The following is a 25,672-nucleotide window of genomic DNA, read 5'->3' as shown; positions in this document are numbered from 1 at the left end:
AGGGGAGCCAGGCCAGGTGGAGATGGTGGTAGTGGGAAGATTAAAATCATCCTTACCCTGTCCCTTAGTGCCATCATCCTGCTCACCTGGCTTGCAGTCAACCATGGGAAGGTTAACAGATCCAAGATAGTCCAATATGGCTACCAAGAGCCCTGTCTGTGATAGTGGGGGATGGGACCATAGGAATGTGGTTAAGGGTGGTAGAGTGAGCTAAGAAGTTCCTAAAAACAAGTGTTCACTACATGTGGGGTGGACAGTCTGCTTCTATAGGATCTTCACAATGGCTAGGAAGAAGTAACTGGATATAAAAACAAAACTTGAGATCAATTCAGAAACAACCAGTCCTAAAAGCTCACACACCATCACACAATCAAAGCTGGTGGCTGCTCCTTCTGGGCTCTTTTTCTCTTCTCCCTATCCCCAGTGCCCTCAGAGCTTTGTGTGTGTTGCTTGGTACATTGTGGGGAGGAAATGCTGCTGGGTGACTTGCCTGGGCTACACTCCGGAGGTTGCTGAGAGAAGAGCACAGCAGAGGGAGCTTCCTCAATCATTTCTCACAAGTGCACTCCCCCACCACCACACACTGATCTGAGTATTTCTGAGTGAACTCAGCTCCTCTGTCAAGCAAAGGGAAGTAGGAAAGTTGGAAATTGGCACGGGGAATGCCACCTCTCTGATATTTTACTCATAGAAATACTGAGAGTCCTGCCATTACCCTGCAGACAGCAAAGCGAGCGCAGCCCAGAAGCAAGCGACGTGCTTTTTATCATAAAAGGAAAAGAAGACATTTTCTTCAGCAAAGTAAGTTCATGAATTATTGTCTTACTATAGGATAGCTTGCTAGAGTTAGTTATCATCAGTCTGAACGGTTTTTCTTTTTTTGCTTTAGTGCCAGTACTGAGGCTTGAACTGAGGGCCCGAACACTGTCCCCTAGTTTTTGTTTTGTTTTGTTTTGTTTTTCTCAAGGCTAGTAATCTACCATTTGAGCCACAGTCCTATTTCAGGATTTTTGTTAATTGGAGATGAGTCTCACAGACTTTCTTTCCCTGGGCTGGCTTCAAACTGTGATCCACAGATCTCAGATCTCCTGAGGAGCTAGGTGTGAGACACTGGCACTGGCTCAACCCATTTGCTTTTTGAACAAATGTATCATCACAATTTGCTCTCAGAGGAGCCTTCTGAGGTCTTCCATTCCCAAAAGATGCTGAGGCTTCCCAATACTGGAGGAGAATCACCATCACAACGGTGCTCCGGTACTTTGAGATTTCCTAGATGGTAGCAAATATTTTTTTAGAGGCCTCCTGCTTAACCTTGATTAAAATACCCTAGTGGTCCATGAAACTGGTATGTTGGACACACTGGCTCTGAAATAGCTTCCAAACAGAGGGCCCATACAACTTATCTCTGGTCAGCTTTGGACTGTGTCACTGGGAGAAGCCTAATGGGTCACCATAGAGTATAGCATTCATTTTCATGTCTCCATTTTGATACATTTCCTGAGGGGGGGGCGGGAAGACTCCCTTGTCTTCACATCAAAAGACACAAATTATAAGAAATGTTTACAATGTGCTTTTTCTTTCTCCCTTCTTTACTGGCAGATTCTCTGTTGATTATGATCCCTTTAGAACTTATTATGTACCTTGAGGACTTTGCTTTGAGTAGACTTGTTTTAAGAATTAGACATTTGTTTCCCTATTTGAATATGAAGAAAAAGTAGTTTCATAACTTACATACTACCTTGGACAAATATACCCTGATGGTGTCTCTGTTTCTTGAGAAGTCCATAAGAAGATTTGAGCTTTCAAAGGTTGACTAACTGCTTCTGAAGATCCTTAGAGTTTTCTGTGGGTTGCTTGTTGTGTTGTGTTGGTTTGGGTTTTGCTTTTGAGACCGTCTAACAATCTGGTCTCACACTCCTGGACTGAAGTGGTCCTCTTGCCTCAGCCTTCCAAGGGCTGGGAGTGCAGAGCAAAGGCCATACATTCTCTGTGCTTCTAATAAAGTTAGCCAGTAAGTCATGTCTACAAACTGGGGTTGGTTCTTGAACAGGCCTAGGCAAGGTCACTTCTTGGCAGTTTCTGTCTACTTTTGTTTTTCCATCATTGCCGCACCCTGGTTTCAAAGTTCACTCAAGAACTCAGATCTTTCAACCCACACTGTGTGGATGCTCCTTCCTTGGAAATTTTTACTGATTTCTTTTTCAGGTTGTAACAATAAATCACCATTTTTCAAGACCTAGGAACATTATCCAATCTTTCACCTGTGTGAGAGGTTTGTAACCATCACCTGAGGACCCTCCATCTGAGACAACTCCCTTCTGCCCCCTTCTGGAAGTGCATCCCAAGGCTTTCTCTGATACCTTCTTCCACGTGCTTTTGTGAGCCTAGGAGGTGCTCAGATCCTGGGATATACATTACCAGCTGTGTTCTTCATCCTAAGCCTTTGAAGCTATGGCTCACCCAGTGAGCCGGGAAACACCACAATCCAAGTGTCTCTACCTCTGGCTTTCTACGTCCTTGGTGCTGGCTTGTCTTTTTCACATCTCGTCAGGTAAGCAACTTTCAGGAACTTCATTGAGTTCTGACTTAAGATCTCTGAAGTGAAAAGAAAGGCTCCGTGCATCTCTGTGCCATTTCCCTGTGAATCCCTCCTGGTTACCTTGTGAGCTGAAAGAGTCCTTCAAGGATCCTCCCAGATCAGTTCAGGACTAAGACATCTGTGTCTAAGTATATTCATCTAGCTCCAAGAATATAAAAGCTACAAGTAGGAACCACCATTTTGGGTCATTAACTCCCATCTCCTGGGTGTTTCTCTCCTTACTTTACACTAACCTGTTATACTAAATAACCTAATCTGTTATACTAACATAAATCTTCACCAAAAACTTAAAGAGGAAGGAAGGGAGCGAGGGGAGGGGAAAGGAGGGGAAGGGAGAGGAGAGGAGGGAAAAGGAGAGGAGAGGGGAAGCTGAGAGCCAGTGACTCATTCCTGTAAACCTAGCTACTCAGGAGGCTGAGATCTGAGGATTGTGATTCAAAGCCAGCTTGGGCAGGAAAGTCCATGAGAAAACTGGAAGTGGTGTCATGGCTCACACTAGTAGAGGGCTAGCCTTGAGCTGAAGAGCTCAGGGACAGCATGCAGTCCTGCATGCTGTCCCTGAGCTCAAGCCCCCAAACCAATAACAACCCCCTCCCCCACCCCAGAAAAGACAATAAGGGAAGAAAGAAAGAAAAGAAGTTCAAGGACATACCTGCAGTACCACAGAAAGTTAGTGACAAAGCTAACCCAATAACCCAGACTTTAGAGGAAGGGATGGGACAGCATTATTTGAACAGAACTATAAAGGATGGCTCAGAGCCGCAGCCTCTTCTGAGAACACTGTATGTTCATTTTCATGTTGAGATGGGCCAAGGGCATTGGCCTTGGGGCCTAGTTTCTGAATTACATTTCTATGGCATAACACTGATGTATTTTGCCTCTAAAGTGCTACAATTAATTTAAAGATAGTTAAAGAATATAATTTTTCTTTATTTTTTTAACTTTTTAAAGTTAAAAAAAGTTAACTTTTTAAAGTTCAGGGCATTGAGCTCTTTTTCACAAGAGGCTGGCCTTCTACTACTTAAGTCACAGCTCTATACCTGGCTTTTTGCTGATTAATTAGAGATAAGAGTCTCATAGACTTTTCTGTCTGAGTTTGCTTGAAGTTACAATCCTCAGATCTTAGCTTCCTGAGTAGCTAGGATTACAGTCGTGAGCACCAATGCTGGTCAAATCTTCTCAATGTTAAATCTTTCTTTTTCCTATGTTATAGATGCTGACACCCTTTGTCAACACCGGTGTATGACATTAAGTGATTTCAGATTCATCACTATTGTATTTACAGTTTTTTCTTTTTTGCTTTTATTATTATTTTTGAGACAGGATCTCAAAAATATGTAGCTCAGTCTGGCCTTGAACTCATCATGTTCTTGCCTCAGTCTCTGGAGTTCTGGGATTAGAGGCATGCACTACTATGTCCAGCTAATTTCAGCTGTCTTATTTCAGCTGTTTTAAATAACTACATAGGTATTTCACATGTGCCCTGCAAAGAGTACTTCTCAAAAAGGAAGAGAAAACTTGGGTCCCAATGTCGGTTTGCCCATCTGTCAAGGCCTATCAAAGGTCCTGATGTAAAACTGCTCACTTAAGTACTGCCCACAATATCTAAGTGTGAGAGACAGGGAAAAGGGGTGGGAAAAGGAACCAGGGGCCCAAGATTTCTGCTGCCAAGATAGTAATTGTAAGTTCTGTGACTCAAGTTATAAAACTTTCTACGTTACCCTGTTGCACAACCAAGAGAACCAACCAGGGCTATGTAATTTTACAGTGGACACGTTAGATTTTTGTATGTGTGTGATATCGAAGCTTAAACTCTGGGCCTCTTGCTCCTGCTCAGCCTTTTTTGATCACAGCTGATGTTCTCCCACTTGAACTACACCTCTACTCTCAACTTTTTTATTGGTTAGAGAGAAGAGTCTGTCCAAGTTGGTTCTAAGCCACAGTGCTCATATCTCGGCCTTCTGTGTAGCTAGGATTATGGGTGTGAGCCACTGGTGCCCAGATCTGCACTGCAGATTTTTGTGCATATTTGACAGTACTAGTATGTTTCCAACTGTCACAATGTTGCAAGTTTCTTCTGGGAAGTCTTCTGGAGGAACTGAATCCTAAGCTTAAAACTTGGAAATAAGGGGTGGTAAAGAAGGGGGGTGGGAGAGGGAAAAGGAGAGGGAGAGAGAGAGTGAGGAAGAAAAAGAGGGAGGGAGAGAGAGAGTGAGGAAGAAAAAGAGGGAGGGAGGGAGGGAGGGAGGGAGGGAGGGAGGGAGGGAGGGAGGGAGGGAGGGAGGGAAGGAGAGAGAAGAACAAAAAATTAAACTGACTTTGTAACTGCACCCAGAAAACTAAAATCAGAGGTAAACTGATGGGAATGGTCTTTGAACAAACAGAGAACACCTTGCTTTCTAGCTACATCCAGATTTTACTGTTGATGGCCTAACAAACCAGTCCATGAGTCCCAAGGATCCAAACACCCACCTTGCACCACAAAAGTGGAGCCTGGAATCCCTGCTTATAGAATGGTTGACATGTATTACTTGGAGAAAGTAAACATAACCCACCTAAAATGGAAGTACAGTGAAGTTCTGGGTCCCAGCTGCAAAAGCCCAAGATCTGGGAAGAGAAGGGCCAGGATGGGCTAGAGTGGATGGAGGATGAGCTGGGATGGAGGTTCGGGGTGGGGGCAGCAGTGAGGCAGGCTCCTGGGAATGGAGAGAGGACTGCAGGCAGGACAACAGCCTAAACAGAGGTACCAAAGTGAAGAAAAAAATCATTCATCATTGAGCAGTTCCAAGAACAAGACATTTTTCTTAGTCCTGGGGACAAATTGCAAGGAAAATGGACACAGCTGTTGCCTGCCACTGGTGGCTCATGTGTACAATCCTAGCTACTTAGGAGGCTGAGATCTGAGGATTAGGATTCAAAGCCAGCTAAGCAGGAAAATCCACGATGCTCTTACCTCCCATTGACCACTAGAAAGCTTCAAGTAGAACTGTGGATCAAGTGGTAGTGCAGTAGCCTTGATCAAAAAGCTAAAGGGCTTGTGGGCCATGATCAGAAATCTAAATGTTATTAGGAGAGCACTAGGAATCCATGGAAGACTTTTCGGCAGAGATAGCCTGGTGTCCCTCCAGGGCTGTGCACACTTGATGAATGCATACCAATCACCTGGGGATGTTGAACACAGTTTCTAGCATGGGGGAATTTTTTCAGAGAAGTGAAACTCATTTGTATAATACTGCAATGATGGATATGTTACACATTTTTCAAATCTATAAGACATTCACCACCAAGAGTGCACTCTAAGTAAACTATGGACTTTGGGTGACAATGGTGTAATCAGATTTAAGCTAAAATTGCCCTGAGAAATAAAGTCCCTCCCTCCCCCACCTCCCCTGCCTCCAGCAGTACTGAGGCACTCATGGGTCCAGCTCTGAATTTTGCATGTTATTTTTCAGATAGGGTCTTGCTTCCTACCTGGGCAGATGTCTGGGCCTAATACACCTACGTTATGCTTCCTGGTAGAAGGGATAACAGATACACATAACAGCATCTAACTCTTCCTTTGGAGTGGGTCACGCAAACTTCCTTCTGTCTTGGCTTGCCTTGAATCATGATCTCAGTGATCACAGCCTCCCAAATATCTAGGGTTGCAGGCATGAGCCCCTAATACCCAGCAAGTCCCTTTTGTAAAATTTGATTTTAAATGTTGTTTCTGTATAGGTGGATCTAGAATGGGGCCTGAGATTCTGCATTTCTAATAGGTACCTTGGTGATATTTGAGTAGTGAGTCTGTGGATAACATTAAAAAAAAAAAAGCCAAGTACTGGTGGCTCTTTCTTTCTTTCTTTTTTTTTTTGCCAGTCCTGGAGCTTTGAACGCAGGGCCTGAGCACTGTCCCTGGCTTTTTTTTGCTCAAGGCTAGCACTGTACCACTTGAGTCACAGTGCCACTTCTGGCTTTTTCTATTTATGTAGTGCTGAGGAATCAAACCCAGGTTTCATGTATATGAGGCAAGTACTCTACCATTAAGCCATATTCCCAGCCCCTGGTGGCTCATACTTTCAATCCTAGCTACTCATGAAGCTGAGATCTGAGGATCAAAGTTCAAAGGCAGGGGCTGGGGATATGGCCTAGTGGCAAGAGTGCTTGCCTCGTATACATGAAGCCCTCGGTTCGATTCCCCAGCACCACATATACAGAAAATGGCCAGAAGTGGCGCTGCGGCTCAAGTGGCAGAATGCTAGCCTTGAGCAAAAAGAAGCCAGGGACAGTGCTCAGGCCCTGAGTCCAAGGCCCAGGACTGGCAAAAAGAAAAAAGAAAAAGTTCAAAGGCAGCCAGGGCAGGAAAGTCCATTGGATTGGAGATGCTTATCTCCAGTCAATCAGGAAAAAAGCCAGAAAGGAAGCTGTTCTTAGGTGGTACATCTCCAGCTTTGAGTTAAAGAGCTAAGAGACAGCTCTCAGGCCCTGAGTTCAAGCCTTAATGTGGGAAATAAAAAGACTGGAGTTTCTGAGGCATGAACAATGAATTACAAACAGTCACAATGATGGTGCAAAAGCTACCAGGATATTGTTGTAGTATCAGTAATAGCTTTGATGCCAGGAAAGGAACCAGGGGGATATGGATGGATTGAGATGCATATGGCAGGTAGTGAGTGCAAATTTGTCTGGCTGGACGAGCATGGATGTGAGTGATTCCTGTCTGGGACAAGAGAGAGTGACTGGAGTGGAGAGAGACTGTGGAGGGCTCTAGTGGAGGGCAAGGGACGAGCCATACTGTCCTTTCCTGAGCCCTCCTTTCCTGTCCTGAGTCGGGAAGCCCCCACATGGCAGGAGTGCCCCCCCCCCCATCTTCCAGCAATATACCTCTAGGTACAAGGCGGGCTCCAATCTGGTCTCTTGGGCATTTGGCACTGCTCTAGGTGACACAAACAGCTGGCTGAGCGCTACAGAAACCAGTGGCTCTCAAGCAGACAGTAGAATGGGGCCACTTTCAGAGAGGGCCACAAAAGCTGCTCTTCCCTCAAAACTAGAGGACTTTATGGAAGGCTCAACTCTAAAGAGGTGGAAAGGCTTCCCACGAGAGACACCCAGGGATTCTGATACGTTTTGAGAAACACTGAGATCTAGAGAGAAGATCTTCAAAGGTCTACCACTGAGTGAACACCCTCCTTATCCATGTTACTCTTAGAATGCTGCTGGCCAAGAGCAGGTTTATGCAGAGTATGTGAGCTGGTCTAAATGGGAGAGGAAATTGGAGCCATATGTGGCTGGGTACCCAGCCCAAGGCCAACACCAAGCCCTTCCCTGTGTGGTTTACTTGTTAGAAAGCTTAGAAAAGGTCCCCAAATGTCACAACCACAAAAATGGGGATGAATGCATAAAACATCAACAGTAAATAAGTTGGCCAATAAGTGGTATGTATGCTGTTTCTACTTTTCATTCTTTCTAAATTTAATGTTCTTTTTTTCATAGTCCTGTAAAAATGTCTATTTAATAAACATAATCAATTGCTCTGTCACACCACTTGATGGATTTTGTAATGCTGTAGCCAGGTCAGTTATTTGTTTATTTACTTACTTACCTGGTGTAGCGTTGATACTAGGGCTTGAACTCAAAGCCTGGATGCTGTCTCTTGGCCTTTTTGCTCAGGCTAGTGCTCTACCTTTTTTTTTTTTTTTTTTTTTTTTTTGCCAGTCCTGGGCCTTGGACTCAGGGCCTGAGCACTGTCCCTGGCTTCTTTTTGCTCAAGGCTAGCACTCTGCCACTTGAGCCACAGCACCACTTCTGGCCGTTTTCTGTATATGTGGTGCTGGGGAATTGAACCCAGGGCCTCATGTATACGAGGCAAGCTCGCTTGCCACTAGGCCATACCCCCAGCCCCATTAGTGCTCTACCTCTTGATCCACAACTTCACTTAGGCTTTTTCTTTTTTCTTTTTTTCTCATGGTTAACTGGAGATTAGAATGTTACAGATTTTCCTACTTGGGCTGGCTTTGAACTTTAATCTTCAAATCTTAGCCTCCTGATAAGCTAAAATTATAGTTGTGAGCTACCAGGGCCTGGCTTTTTTCTTAAGCCAAGCTTTAAATTATTTCACCATTTTTATTATATCTTACAACTCTCCCTGAATTTTTTGTTATGTCACAAGTCACCATTTTATTAATTTTAAAACATGAATTAGGGCTGGGGATATGGCCTAGTGGCAAGAGAGCTTGCCTCGTATACATGAGGCCCTGGGTTCGATTCCCCAGCACCACATATACAGAAAATGGCCAGAAGCGGCGCTGTGGCTCAAGTGGCAGAGTGCTAGCCTTGAGCAAAAGGAAGCCAGGGACAGTGCTCAGGCCCTGAGTCCAAGGACCAGGACTGGCAAAAAAAAAAAAAAAAAAAAAAAAAAAAAGAAGTCTAACATTAAAAAAAATGAATTAATGAATTTATTTATAAATTTACTTGTACATATCTTGGGTTAAACTCAGGTTAAACAGGCACTTTACTATTTGAGCCATGTTCCCATCCTCAAACTCACCATTATAAAATGTAAGATTCCAGCATTGGGGTTTGTTTTTGTTTTTTAGTAATTCACCATTTTATGAAACCATCAGCACTAATTCCAGAACTTTTTCATCACCCTACAAGGAACCCTGTTTGCATTAGCATCCATGCTCCCATTTCCCCCTCTCCCTTCATGTCCTCGTAAGTTCTAATCTCCTTTCCATTGCTATAAATTTGCCTATTGTGGACCTTTCTTACAAACAGAGCTGTACAGCATACAGTGTTTGGTGCTTGGCTTCTTTCACTTAGCATTGTGTCCTCTGGGTTCATCTGTGCTGAGCATGTATCAGAACCTCATTTGTTTGAATAATCATAACATTCTGCTGTAGACTGCATTCATTTGCTAGGAGGAGTGATGGTTACATTTTCTGGCCAATAGCATGCTGATTTGGCGGTGGGAGGGAGGGGGTTAGTGATCTGGAATTGAGATGATCAGGCAAGAAGGCAAAGGGGGGATCAGGAAAGGCAGGGGCTGGGGGCTAACACTTCTGAGTGGCCCCAACATGCCACCTAAGAGGATGGGGTAGCTACATTGCCCAGGACAGGTGAACAGAGTTTCTTCCCATCTCTGCTTTCTCTCCGCTTATGTCCCTGTCTGATTAATACTATTGGGGGGGAGTCTTGGACCCCTTTTTCTCCACAAAATAAAGTATTATGAGGCAGGAAAAGTGGGAGTGGAGGTAATGTTTATTTGAAAGTGGGGGTGAGGTACCAGAAAAACTGAGGGTGGCCTCGTGTCAACTAGCAGGTTGACAGAAGCCCACAACTAGAACAAGCGGCTGGGAGGGCCACCCATGCCATGGGAGGCCCTGTCCACTCACTTGGAGAAAGAGGAGGTGGAAGAGGAGGGGGAGGGGGAGGGCAGGGGGAGGGAAATGAAGGGGGAGGGGGAGGGGGAGGGGAGGGGGAGAAGGGGGAGGGGAGAAGGGGAGGGGGAGGGGGAGGGGGAGGGGGAGGAGGAGGAGGAGGAGGAGGAGGAGGAGGAGGAGGAGGAGGAGGAGGAGGAGGAGGAGGAGGAGGAGGAGGAGGAGGAGGAGGAGGAGGAGGAGGAGGAGGCAGACTTATCACAGCAAGACAGCAAGAAGTGGGACCCAGAAGTCCATTGTTGTTGTAGCGTTCATGCCCCCCATCACCATTTTCTCTCTCTTTGGGTGAGTCTCAGCTGTTCTGGCATCTGATTGGGTCACTGTAAGAAAAGACACCCGTCCCCTGCACACATCTATCTGCTCTGGGCTTGCCAGTCACTTGGCTTTCATCCAGAATCTTCTGGAAGAGAACAGGACTTCATCTCCACTGGGTGCTGTCTCTAGTCGCTCTGCCTCTTCCTCTTTTTTTTTTTTCTGGTAGTAGGGCTTGAACTCAGGACCTGGGCACTGTCCCTGAGTTTCTTTTACCCAACATTAGTACTCTACCACTGAAGCCACAGCTCCACTTCTGGCTTTTTTTTGTGTGTGTGTAGTTTATGGGGAAATAAGTGTCTCACAGACTTTCTTGCTCCGGCTGTCTTTTAACGGTGATCCTCAGGTCTCAGCCTTCTGAGTAGGTAGGATTATAGACGTGAGCCACCAGCACCTGGCTTGCTTCTCCCTCTTGACTGTTAATGGATAACAATGTCCTGATGTATGTCCCACTCCAGCTGTTGATACTCAGACCTGGGTGTGGGTCCACAAAGCAGGCTGCGGTATGTGCTCTAAAACTCTATAGAGTGTCTTGTAGTTAACACACCTTGTCCCTAGGGGCCTAGGACCATTGCGATAGTTGCATTCAGGAAGACTGTATCCCCACTTTACAGAAATACTCTCCAATGCCAAAAGAGGTGAACTTACCTGTTCTAATCTGGAGTGTGGACAGAGCTAAGCCCATCTCCCAAATGCCTGAGTCAAACATCTCCAGCAAGTATTTACTGAGCACCTACTAGGCCAGGCCCTGTTCTAGACACTTGAGGTCTGATAATGAACAAAACAGACTAGGCCCTTGTACCCATGGTCCTCTTGATACTTAGATGTCACATGTGTAGAAGTACACCTCCCCATCCACCCACCCACCAGGAAGCTACAGCCTGATGAGGCTAGTGGAGTGGGGAGTCGGGTACTACGAGGAAGTCAGAGAAGGAGACCCTGGTTAGGGAAGACCCTGACTCCTCTAATGTCAGTTGAAGGTCTTTGTCTCCCAATCCTCAGTCCTGCTCGGTACTGTTGCAATGCACATTTGTAAAAATGTCCTGGGTAACAAGCTCAGAAATGGAATGAAGCAGTTAGGCATTCACCCAGAGGTTTCAGGAAACTGACTTCCCTCCACAGCCCCTGACATAGCCAAAACTCTTCAGCAGCATCTTCATTACTCTACACAAAGTACACACAGTCCCTCAATGGGAGCTGGGTTCCTGTGGGAATTTCCAAGTTGCCCAGAACATTTTCGGTTCCTCTTTCAGTCTGGTTCTTCCTCAGCCCCATGGCTGGGGAGACAAGGCCCTCCCTCTGATAGGAATCAGGACGGCCCAGTGATGAGGCAACCTGACCTTTAGGGACACCCACGCCTCTCCTCAGATGGCCAGGCAAAAACTCCTTAGGAACTGTCACTGAAATGAAAAGGCTTCACTTTTGGTTACAGTTTCCATCTTACTGATGTCATCACTTAGCAAAATTAGAAATGCTGGATTCTTTGGAGATAGGAACTAGTTTTTTTTTAAGTTTTTATTATCAAACTGATGTACAGAGAGGTTACAGTTTCATACGTTAGGCATTGGATACATTTCTTGTACTGTTTGTTACCTCGTCCCTCATTCCCCCCTTCCCCTCCCCCTTTCCCTTTCCCCCCCATGGGTTGTTCAGTTCATTTACACCAAACAGTTTTGCAAGTATTGCTTTTGTAGTTGTTTGTCTTTTTTTACCCTGTGTCTCTCGATTTTGGTATTCCCTTTCAGTTTCCTAGTTCTAATACCAGTATACACGGTTTCCAATATACTCAGATAAGATACAGAGATAGTGTAGGTACATCCACAGGAAGGGGATACAAGAACATCATCAATAATAGAAGCTACAGTTACACATGACACGTTGAAAGTAGTTACAACAGTGATATAACAATTGTTTCCATAACGTGGAGTTCATTTCACTTAGCATCATCTTATGTGATCATAAGGGTATAGCTATTGGGCTCTGGTGATCCTCTGCTGTGACTTGCCTAAACCTGTGCTAATTATTCCCTATAAGGGAGACCATAGAGTCCATGTTTCTTTGGGTCTGGCTCACTTCACTTAGTGTAACTTTTTCCAAGTCCTTCCATTTCCTTACAAATGGGGCAATGTCATTCTTTCTGATAGAGGCATAAAATTCTATTGTGTATATGTACCACATTTTCCTGATCCATTCGTCTACTGAGGGGCATCTGGGTTGGGAACTAGTTGTTTTGACAGATAAGAAGTAGTTGACTCCATCATTTGGGGCCCCCGAGGGGCAAGCTGCTTTCAGTCATAGAGACTGGGTCATAGCAAGAACAGAGTCTTATATCTTGGATCAAACTCTTGAGTGAGATTTAAAAAAAAAGAAGCAGAGGGTAGGATTTGGGCAGGAAAAGGGAAAGAGAAAAGAGGAAAGCTGTGTCTCTATTCCTACCATCAAAATGAATCATATGGTGATTCCTGAAGGGGTAGGTATCTGCCCATTGTACAGATAAGGAAATGGGTCCATGAGCAAGTGGCTGAACTGAGTCTAGAATATAAGTCTATGGGAATAGGCTTCCCTGATATTTTGGGTTTTCTTTTCATTTCTTCCCCTTAATGTCCCCTAAAGTAAGTCCTACAATATGATAATCAAAGAAATGCCTAGGACTGGTGTGTAGGACCTTGCTATGTAAATATCCAACGTCATATATCACCCTTCCTAGCAGGGTGCTGGTGGCTCATGCCTATAATCTTAGCTACTCAGGAAAATGAGATCTGAGGATCAAGGTTCAAAGACAGCTTGGGCTGACAAATCCAAGAGACTGTTATCTGTCACCAGCAAAAAACCTGCAGTGGAGGTGTAGTTCAAGTGATAGAGTGCCAGGCCAAGTGAGAGACCCTGACTTCAAACACCAGTACTAACAAAGTATAATAAATAAAGCAAAATCTGTCCTATTTGCCTCTCTTTTAGGCACAGAGAGGGTGTTCAAAGCAGTGAAAGAAATGGTAACCCTGTCCTGTGGTTACCAAATTTCCCTTGATGAACTGCCCAGAAGTCGGATCTACTGGCAAAAAAACAACCAAATGGTTCTGAGTATCATATCTGGGGATACAAAAGTGTGGCCAGAGTATAAGAACCGGACCTTCTGTGACATCACTAATAACCTGTCCCTTGTGATCCTGATGCTGCACCTGTCAGACGAGGGCACCTACACCTGTGTTGTGCAGAAGAAGATCGACCAAAGTTACAGGCGGGAGCACCTATACTCCATGGCCCTCTCTCTCCGAGGTGGGTGGCATTTTCAGATTCACTGATACATTTGTAATGCTGTTAAAGATGCATGTCTATTGAGTTCAATGGCGCTTTGATCTTAGCAAGTTCATTTTCACTTTTCCAGAAGATCCTAAATGATTTCTCAAGACAGAAATGTCTAGGAAAGTATGTTTCTTCATGCATTCTATGAATGTATGTTACTTTGCCAACTCAAGTTGGTAACTACCAGGGCCCTGTCATGACCTGACATGCCTTCTGACTCCTGCAGAACATATTTGATTTCCTGGAGTTGTACCATGAACTGTGCTTGAACTAGCAAGTTATGCCTGTGAACCCATGAAGGGAAGAGCAAAATCTGTGCAGGCACAAATATTGACCAAGGAGTATTCAAAAGTCTAGTAGACTCTTGCCCCTACCATCTCCAAATCAGGAGTGCTTCACTGTGATTTTCTACTTATCCTTGCATTGCTAATCTCCACTTATCTTTTTTTAAAAAAACTATTCCTATGGCTATTTTTAGTTAAATAACTTGTTGTATTATCTTCAAAGCAAATCTACTTATGACATGTTTAAGGCTCTCACTGAGAGTCATATGATAGGAATTTGATGTGTAGGTCACTCCCACCACAGGAAAGAAAACTGTCAAGTCAAACCTCTGTCTATTCACCTCATGTTAGATCTCCTGTTGGACCAGAAGGGGCTTCTCTTAGTCAGAGGGCAAAGTCCTGGAGAGTTCAGATGGAATCAGAGTCCTTGATGAGAAATTACATCCCCAGGTCATTCCCTATTTTTAAATTTCGTTCTTTCTGTGTGTGCACAAGCACACCTGTGCACATGCTGGTTCTGGGCCTTGAACTCAGAGCCCGGGCACTGTCCTTTAGTTTTGTACTCAAGGTTAGCATGCTACCATTTGAGCCACACACCCACTTCTGGCTCTGTGATGGATAATTGGAAATAAGATGGTTGGGATGGCTTTGAACCTCAATCCTCAGATCTCAGCTTCTTAAGTAGCTAAGATTACAGGTGTGAGGCCACTAGTACCTTGCTTGTTTCCTCACTCTTTTCCTTTGCATGAAAACTAAGCTTCATACTTAGTATAATATAAGGATTAATCTTGAAAATAGAGGATTTCAGAAGATCCTTTGTGAATTTCTCACCACCTTCCAGCTTCAGTCATTACCTACAACTTTTCCTGGGGCTGCCAGATCATAATTAAAACTTACAGGTACACCAGAGTTCCATAGGACTATCTTCAACTATTCTCTGTCTATTTCATGTTCATAGTGTGGTGTGATTTGAAGAGCATTGAGAAGTCCAGCTCTTTCAAAATTTCAACAATCACTGGTTTCTGGGATTCCTTTTTTTTTTTTTTTACTAGTCCTGAAGCTTGGACTCAGGACCTGAGCACTGTCCCTGGCTTCTTTTTGCTCAAGGCTAGCACTCTGCCACTTGAGCCACAGCGCCACTTCCAGCTTTTTCTGTTTATGTGGTGCTGAGGAATCGAACCCAGGGCTTTCTGCATGCTAGGCAAGCATGCTACTGCTAAGCCACATTCCCAGCCCTGGGATTCCTATTATTATAGTCACCCTTGCTACTTTCAACATCTCTCCCCTTCCACAAGATTCCTGTTAAAAATAAAGCTGTACAGTCCAAGGGACGGACCACCACAAATACAAAATACTATATTAGTTAATTTCATTGTGTTCATCATTCTCTAATAGAATACCCCAGGAGACATAGAGTCAGGACAGAAAGGATAAAGAAGGAAATCCAAGAGGGAGAAGAGGAAATTTACTGGCAGATTACAGTAAGGCAACCAAGGACAGATAAATAGGAGAGGATGGGATTTCCGGGTTGGGAAGGGGGGGGCGGTGGCTCAAAGTCACTGAAGAGAAGACAAAAAGGGCAAACTCACTTACTTTGTCCAGAACCATCCAGAACTTTCCAGCTAAGTCCATTAAAGCCTTCTCAAATGTTCGTGTGCCACATGGGGGCAAATTGCAATTCAGTGCATCTAGGAACTGGATCTGAGATTCTTCCCTTCTACCAGGCTTTGGGAGATGATCAGGTGGGGACCATGGTTAAAGAGACAAGGAATTCAACCAGCTGTTAGTTGGCTAGAGTGCCCCACTGTCCTACTCCACCAGGGTCGGGGGCTTTCCTCAGGACACAAGATTTTTAGTGCTAATCTGAGAAAATAGCTAGGCATTGGGTGGTTTACACCTGTAATCCTAGCTACTCGGAGGCTGAGACCTGAGGATTGCAGTTTGAAACCAGCTCATAAGAGAAAGTCCTTGTCTCCAGTAAACTACCAAAAAGAAAAAAAAAGCCAGAAGCAGAGCTATGGTTCAAGTACTAGAACACTAAACCTTGAGCAATAAAACTTGGAGGATATCACCCAGGCCCCTGAGGTTAAGCCCTAGGATGGGAAAACAAAAAGGCAAGAACACCTGAAAAAATAAATCTCAGGCAAATGAGAGCAAGTTGGTCACTCTACATTTGTCTAAGATTGCAAAATGACAAGATTCTATCAGGATAGAAATATGTGAAGACTACCATTAACTAGCACATTGAAGGAGTAGCTATACACTACTTAACAGAGTCACATGTTTTTACCTTTCTAAAACATATGTTTCTCTGCCTTTATTCATAAGCTATTGTTTTTCTCCACTAAAAAGTGATGCAAACTTGGGTTAACTGATGGAAATTGACTCATTCCCTGATTATTCAGTGTTACCTGCAGGCCCTAGAAGTAACTAACCAAAACTGGAAACTTGTGGAAAGTATGAAGGACAAGGTTAAGGTCTTTCTCCACCCATTCAGACCTTGGAAAGATGAGTTTTAGTACAATCCCTGGCATTAGGGGTTCTCTACTGGTGTAACTATCTCTCAGGAAAAAAAAAAGAGCACAGAAACTAGCAGGAGGGGCTGGGAATATGGCCTAGTGGTAGAGTGCTTGCCTTGTATACATGAAGCCCTGGGTTCAATTCCTCAGCACCATATATATAGAAAAAGCCAGAAGTGGTGCTGTGGCTCAAGTGGCAGAGTGCTAGCCTTGAGCAAAAAGAAGCCAAGGGCAGTGCTCAGGCCCTGAGTTCAAGCCCTAAGACTGGCAAAAAAAGAAAGAAAGAAAGAAAGAAAGGACGGAAGGAAGGAAGGAAGGAAGTGAGGGAGGGAGGGAAGGAGGGAGGGAGGGAGGGAAGGAGGGAGGGAGGGATCATAATCTAGGACACAAGTTAGTTGGGTTTGTTATACCAAGTTAGAACACATGACATATGGATGTTATAAGAAAAACCAAGAGTCTCCCTGGGCTCTGGTGACACACAGGAATCCTGGTTTTACAGAAGACTGAGCTCTGGGGGATCTTGGTGTGAAATCAGCCCTGGCAGAAAAGCCTGAGAGACTCCGTATCTAATTAACTTGCAAAATTCCAGTCAGGTAGCATAGCTCAAGTAGGAAAGCATCAATCAAGCAAGGATAGTATTTTTTTCTATTGGCTACCAGTGTACTGATTTGATCTTATGGGATAAATAAATGGGCAGGAAATAATAATGCCAACTAAAAATGACTGAGAACCTGTCTTGTTTCATTTAGGAGCAAGACTAAGACTAAGTAAGGAAATGGGGAATTTCTCTTGTGTTCTCTACAGTCATTTCCCTACACTGTTTTAGTGTACTTTAGTGTCTTATTGAGAGTAAAGAAATGAAAGAGTGCCTCTGGTGCTTTTTATTTATTTATTTTTTGGCCAGTCCTGGGGCTTGAACTCAGGGCCTGAGCACTGTTCCTGGCTTCCTTTTGCTCAAGGCTAGCACTCTACCACTTGAGCCACAGTACCACTTCTGGCTTCTTCTGTATATGTGGTACTGAGGAATCGAACCCAGGGCTTCACTCATGCTAGGCAAGCACTCTATCACTAAGCCACATTCCCAGCCCAACCTCAGGTGCTTTTGAGAAATGCCATCTGTCCCTTTAAGACATTTCAGACTAGACAAGAAATCAGTGAAGTGTAGAGATTGAGATTAAAGGCTCCATATTGTACAGGTGGTGAATGCAAGCTGATATGAGCTAGATACTGCCTTTTACAAAGCAGAATGCTAAGCATGAATCTAGGGTACAGTTTGTCTCAGTCGGAGAAATGGAGGCCCGAGAGGGGATGTAGGTAAAGGTCCTGCCAGTTTTTTGCTTCTCTAGTTGGAGGGCAATTTCACATAGATGCTTACCTTACAGTCCACCAAATAAACATATTAAAGAGAACAGGGCCACTTGTGGAATTCAAGTATCAGCAAGAAAGCAAGGAGAGGAAGGAAAGGACCATAGGTACATTTCTGTGGCACCACAGAAATTTGAATGTAAACCTCAGTTCTTCCACTTACCAGTTATGACCTTTCTATATCTCAGCTTGATGGCTTATAAAATGGAAATAGTATTAGACTAAATCACATGAAATGAGTGCTATTCAACCATTTCATTTTATTTTTTAACAGTCAGGGTCTCACTATGTTGCCTAGGCTGGTTCTGAACTTGTGGATTCAAGCGATCCTTCTGCCTTAGCCTCCTGAATAGCTGGAACTACAGGCAGGAGTCACCATGCCTGATTTGATACTTGACTTTTTTAAAATCTTTATCCAGACTTCTAAGGCTACTATAAAGATAAAATAAGATAATTTCCAGGCATAACAAGGAAGAACCCAATAAATACTACTTTTTTACCTCTCCTCTCTTACAAATGTCAATATTTGTCACTCGAATCTACTTCTCTAAATGTCTTCCTGCTGCCATCTCCAATGCTAGTGGCTCATACCTGTAATCCTATCTATTCAGGAAGCTGAGTTCTGAGGCCCACAGCTGAGCCAGCGTAAGGAGATAAATCCAAAAGTCTTGTCTCCAATCAACCAGCAAAAAGCTGAAAGTGGAAGTATGGCTCAAGTGTTGATCACCAGTCTTGAGCAAAAAAGTCAAGCAAGAGCTCAAGGCCCTGAGTTCCACAAGCCCCAGTACCAACACACACACACACACACACACACACACACACACACACACACACGAGTGAAGATCTAGCAAGTGTAGGGTCCTAAGTACCACCAAAATACCACCAACAACAATAAGAATAGTAAGAGATAAAAGTGGTAAAGAATTCATAATGAGGGGGTGGGAATATGGCATGGTGGCAAGAGTGCTTGCCTCCTATACATGAAGCCCTGGGTTCAATTCCCCAGCACCACATATACAGAAAATGGCCAGAAGTGGTGCTGTGGCTCAAGTAGCAGAGTGCTAGACTTGAGAAAAAAAAAAAAAAAAAAAAAAGAAACCAGGGACAGTGCTCAGGCCCTGAGTCCAAGCCCCAGGACTGGCCAAAAAAAAAAAAAAAAAAAAGAATTCATAAAGAAGTCTTAGGGTTATACATAGCAGTAAGTTATGGGGAAATTTAAATTAGATCTCAATTTTATCTTTCTTTTTTTTTCAAATTTTTATTATCAAACTGATGTACAGAGAGGTTACAGTTTCATACGTTAGGCATTGGATACAATTTTATCTTTCTTATTAAAGCTAGCTACTTTATTTAAAAATAGGGCTTTGGGGCTGGGAATATGGCCTAGTGGCAAGAGAGCTCGCCTCGTATACATGAAGCCCTGGGTTCGATTCTCCAGCACCACATATCTAGAAAACGGCCAGAAGAGGCGCTGTGGCTCAAGTGGCAGAGTGCTAGCCTTGAGCAAAAAGGAAACCAGGGACAGTGCTCAGGCCCTGAGTCCACGCCCAAGGACTGGCCAAAAAAAATAATAATAATAATAATTTAAAAAATAGGGCTTTGTACCCACAGATATGTATCCACATGTAAAAATATACCCTTGTTCTTTCTTTAGCTGACTTTCCCACTCCTAGTATAACTGAATCTGGAGAGCCATCTCCTGACATTAAAAGGATAACATGCTCAGCCTCTGGAGGTTTCCCAAAGCCTCGCCTCTCCTGGTTGGAAAATGGAGAAGACATAAAAGCCTTCAATACAGCCATTTCTCAAGATCAGGAAACTATGATGTACAACATTACCAGTCAGCTGGATTTCAACATGACCATTGACTACAGCTTCACGTGTTCCATCCAGTATGGAGACTATTTTGTGTCCCAGAATTTCACCTGGCGTGCACGTAAGCAGCATTGTCCTGGGAATGTCTACTGTGTAGAATCACAGACAGAGCAGTTTTCAGAATGGCATATGCTGACTTGTATAACAATATGTGCTAGAATTTATTAAGGCCCTTTCACAAGATGTGATGATGATGTTACTGCTGACTTTATTTCTTTTGTTTCCTTTCACTTTTGGTTTGGGGGCATGTTTGTTTGGCAGAATCTCACTGTGTAGTCCAGGCTGACCTCAAGCTCTCAATCCTCCTGCCTCAGCCTCCCAAGTGCTGAGAAAATAAGTGTAAGCTACTAATTTGATTTTCTTTCTAAAATTGACTCACCTAATAATTTATCCATCAAGTAGTCATCTTGGCACGTTATTGTTATATGTTTTTATTGAAAGCACTAAATTTGGCCTTCTGGGTAATTTCTTTGTAACTGCCTTGGCAGTTTCCAGGGTACCCCATGCCCACAGCACCATGTCAATTACTTGTCTTTAGTGGGCATGCTTTATTAGAATTAGTCATGGTAAATACTTGCCTACCATGAACTAGGCCCTGGGTTTGACCCTAGTTTAACCCAGAAGTTGAATGATATTTGAGGAAATGCCTGAAAGAAGTCTTTTTTTTTTGTACCAGTACTGGGGCTTGAACTCATGGTATCACATTCTTGCTTGCTGTTTTTGTTGTTTGTTTTTTTCACTCAAAGCTGACACTCTGCAACTTGAGCAATCCTTCCATTTCTGGCTGAAATTCTGTGAAAGTACTTATCAAACCTCATGGTCTTAGAATTTACTCTTAGCTCCTGTAACTCCATTGTGCTTTTGTGACCCCATCTTAATGGAGTGCACCCCTACCTACCCATGAGACTAGTTCCTTATAGTTTGACATTCAAAGATATATGTAGCCCCTGTTCAATTTCCATTCCTGGGTAATAATCACAGTATTGGGTCATAGAAATGATCATAGGAATGGGTCATAGAAACATCACAGTAATGGGTCATACTTGCTTACAGCATTGTCTAAGCTTCTATAACTTCACACTTAGCTTACACCTGCATGAAAGAACTGTTAGGGACTTGCTACCCCTGAGCAAATAAGGTGATGGTTTTTCTGCTTTAAAAAGAGCCATGTGGTCAGCCATGTGGTACTTTTGGACACCCAACTGCCCAGTGTAGACCCAGCCACTAATAAAGACTTAATATTGGCTGCACTCTATGTCTGTGTGGTCTCTCCTAGTGGTCTTCCCCACAACAATTCTCAGATCTCAGCCTCATGAGTAGCTAGGATTATAGGCAGGAGCCACCAGACCCTGGGGAGGTCATTTTTTGAATCCCATACTTTACCTTCCAGATAGTAAACTTATAGAACTACCACTCCTCAAGTGGTGAATGAAATCACCTGAAGTAGAAAATGAACAAGTTGGGTTTATGTAAATATGTGCATTTTAAACCCCTAGTAGGTTCTCGCAGAATTCACATACTTGAGATAGACATCTAACTTGTGTGACTGTACAGATTGGCCCCCAACTCTAATCCAAAGGTAAGAAAGGTAAGAAAGGATGCACCGAGAATAATATTTGGTGGTACACAGCAAGTAGTGTAAGATATGGTGCACTTATGTCTTCTTCCTATCTAGTAAGTTGAGGAGATATCTTAGTTGATCTACCAGTTGACTCTAGTGAATGATTTGTTCTAGATCTTTCAAACTGCAAGTACATTCTTTTTCTATTTTTTATTGCTTCATTTTTATTTTATTTATGGACTTTCATCAGACATGGGGCTTGAACTTAGGGCCTGGATGCTCTACCACTTTGAGCCATAGCTTCACTTCTAGTTTTCTGGTGGTTAATTGGAGATAAGAGTTTCACAGGGACTTTCCTGCCAGAGCTGGCTTTGAACCACAATCCTCAGATCTCAGCCTCCTGAGTAATTAGGATTATAGACATGAGCCACCAGTGCCCAGCTTAAATAGTTTTATTCGTACTCCACAGATTCTACAAGTGAGTGTGCGTGTGTGTGTGTGTATGTGTCTGTGTGTCTGTGTGTGCTGGTACTGAGACTTGAGGCCTGAGTGCTGTCCCTTACCTCGGGCTTTTTTTCTACAACTTGAACCATAACCCCACTTCTGGCTTTTTGGTGATTAATTGGGCATCAGAGTCTCACAGAGTTTCCTACCCAGGCTGGCTTTGAACCTTGGTCCTCAGATCTCAGCTTCCTGAGTAGCTAGGATTATAGACATGAGCCACCAGTGCCCAGCTGTGATCTGGTATTTTAAAAAAACAAGGAGAAACTAACATTTTCCAGACTGGAAGTTGTGGCTGTGCTACGATCACACGCACTTTAGAATGAAGACTGTAACAAACATGTTTAAGAATTACTCCAGCCTAGAACACCTGAAGCAGAAACCTGTATGGAGACTCCTTGGTGGGAGATTAGAAGCATCCAAACTAAGGCAGTTGCTGCAGGAGGTTTGGGGGAAAGCAACCAGTACCAAAATCTTCCACTAGAACATAGGAAGCACATGGAAGCGCCCTGGGGAAGTGAGCTCAAGGGAAAGATACACTCTTAGCTGGGTAACTGCGCATGTTACTCACTGTAACAAGTACGATGAGTAGATGTCCTCTGGGGGAAAAAAAGACACAGAGGCTTCAGTTTTCACCTGGTAGAGAAGTTGGCCTCCAACTATCAAACGAAAAGCTGGAGTTACAAAATCCAGAGCTCAGAAAAAAGATACACAAATCTAGAAAGCAGATGACATATGAGGCCTCAGGTGTGGAGGAGCTGGGAGACCAGGCCACCGGCAGGACCATGAGAACAACAGTATTTAAATGACAAGAAGAGCCTCCAGGGAAGCTGAGTGCAACAAGCAGAAATAGAGGGACAGGGTGTGGTGGGAACCACAGAGGAGAAGGCATCCCTGGGACCAAATGGTATGGAGCAGTCCAATAAGCTAAGGGCCAAAATGTTCCCACTTGGTCATCAGAAAAAAGGAAAAACATTAGGTTAGTAAAAACGGTTAATATTTATTTGAGGGCTGGGGATATGGCCTAGTGGCAAGAGTGCTTGCCTCCTATACATGAAGCCCTGGGTTCAATTCCCCAGCACCACATATACAGAAAATGGCCAGAAGTGGCGCTGTGGCTCAAGTGGCGCTGTGGCTCAAGTGGTAGAGTGCAAGCCTTGAGCAAAAAGAAGCCAGGGACAGTGCTCAGGCCCTGAGTCCAAGCCCCAGGACTGGCAAAAAAAAAAAAAAAAAAATATATATATATATATATATATTCCAGAGAACCACTGGGAATGGGCTGCTAATATTCCTTCTTATGTATGTTCTTGCTTTCTTTTTAGATGCCATTGCTAATTCTTCCTCAAAGGCATTGGGAAATAAGTGTTCGTGTTGTGGCTCTTGATCTAAAGAGCAGAATGATGCCCTCACAGGCACTGAGAGAGAGAGATCTCTCTCCCCACTGTATCTTCCTTATCTTCTCCGGAGCTGGAAGTACAGCTAGCTGGAGGGAGCCTTCCCAGCTGGCATGCTTTCCAGGGTGACTCTTCTAACCAAAGCTTTGCCAGTCTCTCCCAATATCCACCCCCCCCCCCAAATGCACTGGAAAGCAAATGTAGTTCTAGGCTGTGTGTGTGTGTTTGTGTGTGTGAGTGTGTGTGTACAATATGCTAAAACGAAAGGGAAAAGGCATGATAGCATTAGAGAGAGAAAAATAAGGTGCATCTGCAATATGATACAGTTAAGACCTAGTGATATCAGCTAGGAAAACAACTGTGGCTGAGCACTGGTGACTGATGGCACATCTGTCATCCCAGCTACTTAAAGAGGTTGAGATCTGAGGAGAGTGGTTCAAAGCCAACTCAGGCAGAAAAGTCCATGAAATTCTTATCTCCATTTAGCCAGCAAAAAAGCTGGAAGTGTGGAGACATGCCCCCCAGTACCTGCACGGACACACACACACACACACACACACACACACACACACACACCACTCACAGAAAGTGCTATGAAAACAAGATGGGTTTTAAAGAATCACTTAGGCCAACTTAACATAGCAGATGCAAAAGTTCAAATTGTCTTTACCATATTCAGTATCTGCCATCTGAATATTCACTGACCATAGTCATGGGCATGGTGCTGCTGTTGAGACAAAGCAGGTACAGGTAGAAGAAGCCTGGAGAGGAATCCAGGTAACAAGACATCCATTGCAGCTGAAATTACCTTTTTCTCCCAGCAGCCAACAAAGAGTTGCCTGACAAACAGTTCTCATGGGGGGTCTACATCGGGTTGTGGATTGCTGCGTTGTTGATTGGAGTCGGGGTGCCCCGGTCGATAGCAGCAGTTCGCCTGGTCTGCCGGAGTAAGTGTACCTTCCTATCCTCTTGCAAGCCCAGACTCCACCTAAATCAGCATCGCTGACTTTCCAGACTATTCTCTTCTCATGTGTGCAGCAAGTCTACAGTGTCTCCTTATCTCAGTCAGTTCTGCTTTTTCACTGGACAAACATTTCTTCAACCTCCACTTTGTGCCTGGCACTACCGTAAGCACTTAAGTCACAAAGATGAGAAGTCACTTCCCTTAAGGAATGTTCTAGTTTTGTTTCGATTTTGGTTGGTCATGGGGCTTGAACTCTGGGCCTGGGTGCTGTCCCTGGGCTCTTCAGCTCAAGGCTAGCAATCTACCACTTTGAGCCACAGTGCCACTTCTGGTTTTCTGGTGGTTAATTAGAGATAAGAGTCTCATAGGCTTTCCTGCCTGGATTGGCTTTGAACCACGATCCTCAGCTCTCAGCCTCCTGAATAGGTCGGATTACAGATGTGAGCCACAGTGCCTGGCTTATATTTTAGTTTTAAATATTTCCTTGGAGACAATGGGGGCTTCTTGATAACTGATTCTCTCTGATGCTAAGACATTCTGATCTTTGGTTTGTAGTTGGAAGAAAGGTAGAATAATAGGATTGGGGGTGAAGAAAAATCTTTTTGAGAACAAGATGCAATAATAAAGTCATTAAGCTATCTGGCCACAAGTGGTTTTACCAACTTCTTCAGAAGACATTTTTGAACAGAAGATGAGGAGTGGTTAGTGAAAAGAAGAGGTGTCTAGGGTATGAGACCCTATGAGTTTAGACCTGCGGCCTTAGACATATCCTACCCCTCAAGTTCTGTGATTAAATGCAGAGGAACTGCTAGGCCAGAGCTATGGCTGTGTTGACTTTGAAGGGGTTTGGACTCTTTGTAGTGAAAATCATATATGCTAAAGCTAATCAGAAGATGAGCATCTGATGATTTCCCAATCTTCAGCACACACACATGAACACGAAAGCTCAGAGAAACTACTAGACCCTGCTATGAGCTCCTCCCCACTCTCCATGGGGGAGGTTAATGGAGCTTGGGGGGCTTGAAGTGTTTTGACCTTTGAGTTTAGAGCTCCTCCTCAGCATTATTATTAGATTCCTACTGACGTATGGGGCCAGGGAATCTTCATTCTACACTGCTGTTCTATACATGGGAGACTTCGCAGCTTCCCTGGCTTCCACTAAGTAGATGTCAATAACACCCTCTGCCAAAATTCTGATAACCAAACCATGTCTCAAAGATTAGCCAATGTATCCCAAAGAAGGGTTGGAACGATCCCCTGGTTTGGGAACCACTACTCTAGGCCTTAAGGCAGGCTGAAGGCTTGCTGAACTATATACACTATTTAAAGGAGACTCTAATATTATTTTTCTTGCTCATGTTTGTCTCCAAGGAATAAGAACAAGAAGGCCATCCCTGATCTACACGGGCTGTGTGGAAGCATCAGGATGAGTGGCATGTCTGAAGTAAGTCTCCCACAATGTTTCCCTAACCAATGTGAAATCTCATACAGATCAGGAAGCAGTCTTTCTCTCAGGTCCAAATTTGAACTCTGTGTGTATGTGTGTGTGTGTGTGTGTGTGTGAGAGAGAGAGAGAGAGA

The 25,672-nt window shown here is 44.0% G+C and overlaps 1 protein-coding gene across 1 annotated transcript; it reads left to right on the top strand.

The window, feature by feature from the left end:
* Positions 1-645: 645 nt before the first annotated feature.
* Positions 646-24,997, top strand: Cd80 (CD80 molecule). The gene is made up of 6 exons (XM_048345822.1): positions 646-801; positions 2,206-2,551; positions 13,285-13,602; positions 19,452-19,733; positions 23,953-24,075; positions 24,954-24,997. The coding sequence occupies exons 2-6, from the start codon at positions 2,452-2,454 to the stop codon at positions 24,995-24,997; spliced, it is 867 nt and encodes a 288-aa protein (XP_048201779.1). The 5' UTR covers positions 646-801; positions 2,206-2,451.
* The last annotated feature ends 675 nt before the right edge of the window (positions 24,998-25,672 follow it).

Source organism: Perognathus longimembris, chromosome 5, assembly GCF_023159225.1.
Source record: "Perognathus longimembris pacificus isolate PPM17 chromosome 5, ASM2315922v1, whole genome shotgun sequence".
NCBI classification, from domain to species: Eukaryota; Metazoa; Chordata; class Mammalia; order Rodentia; family Heteromyidae; genus Perognathus; species Perognathus longimembris.
This window is presented reverse-complemented; position numbering and strand designations above follow the sequence as displayed.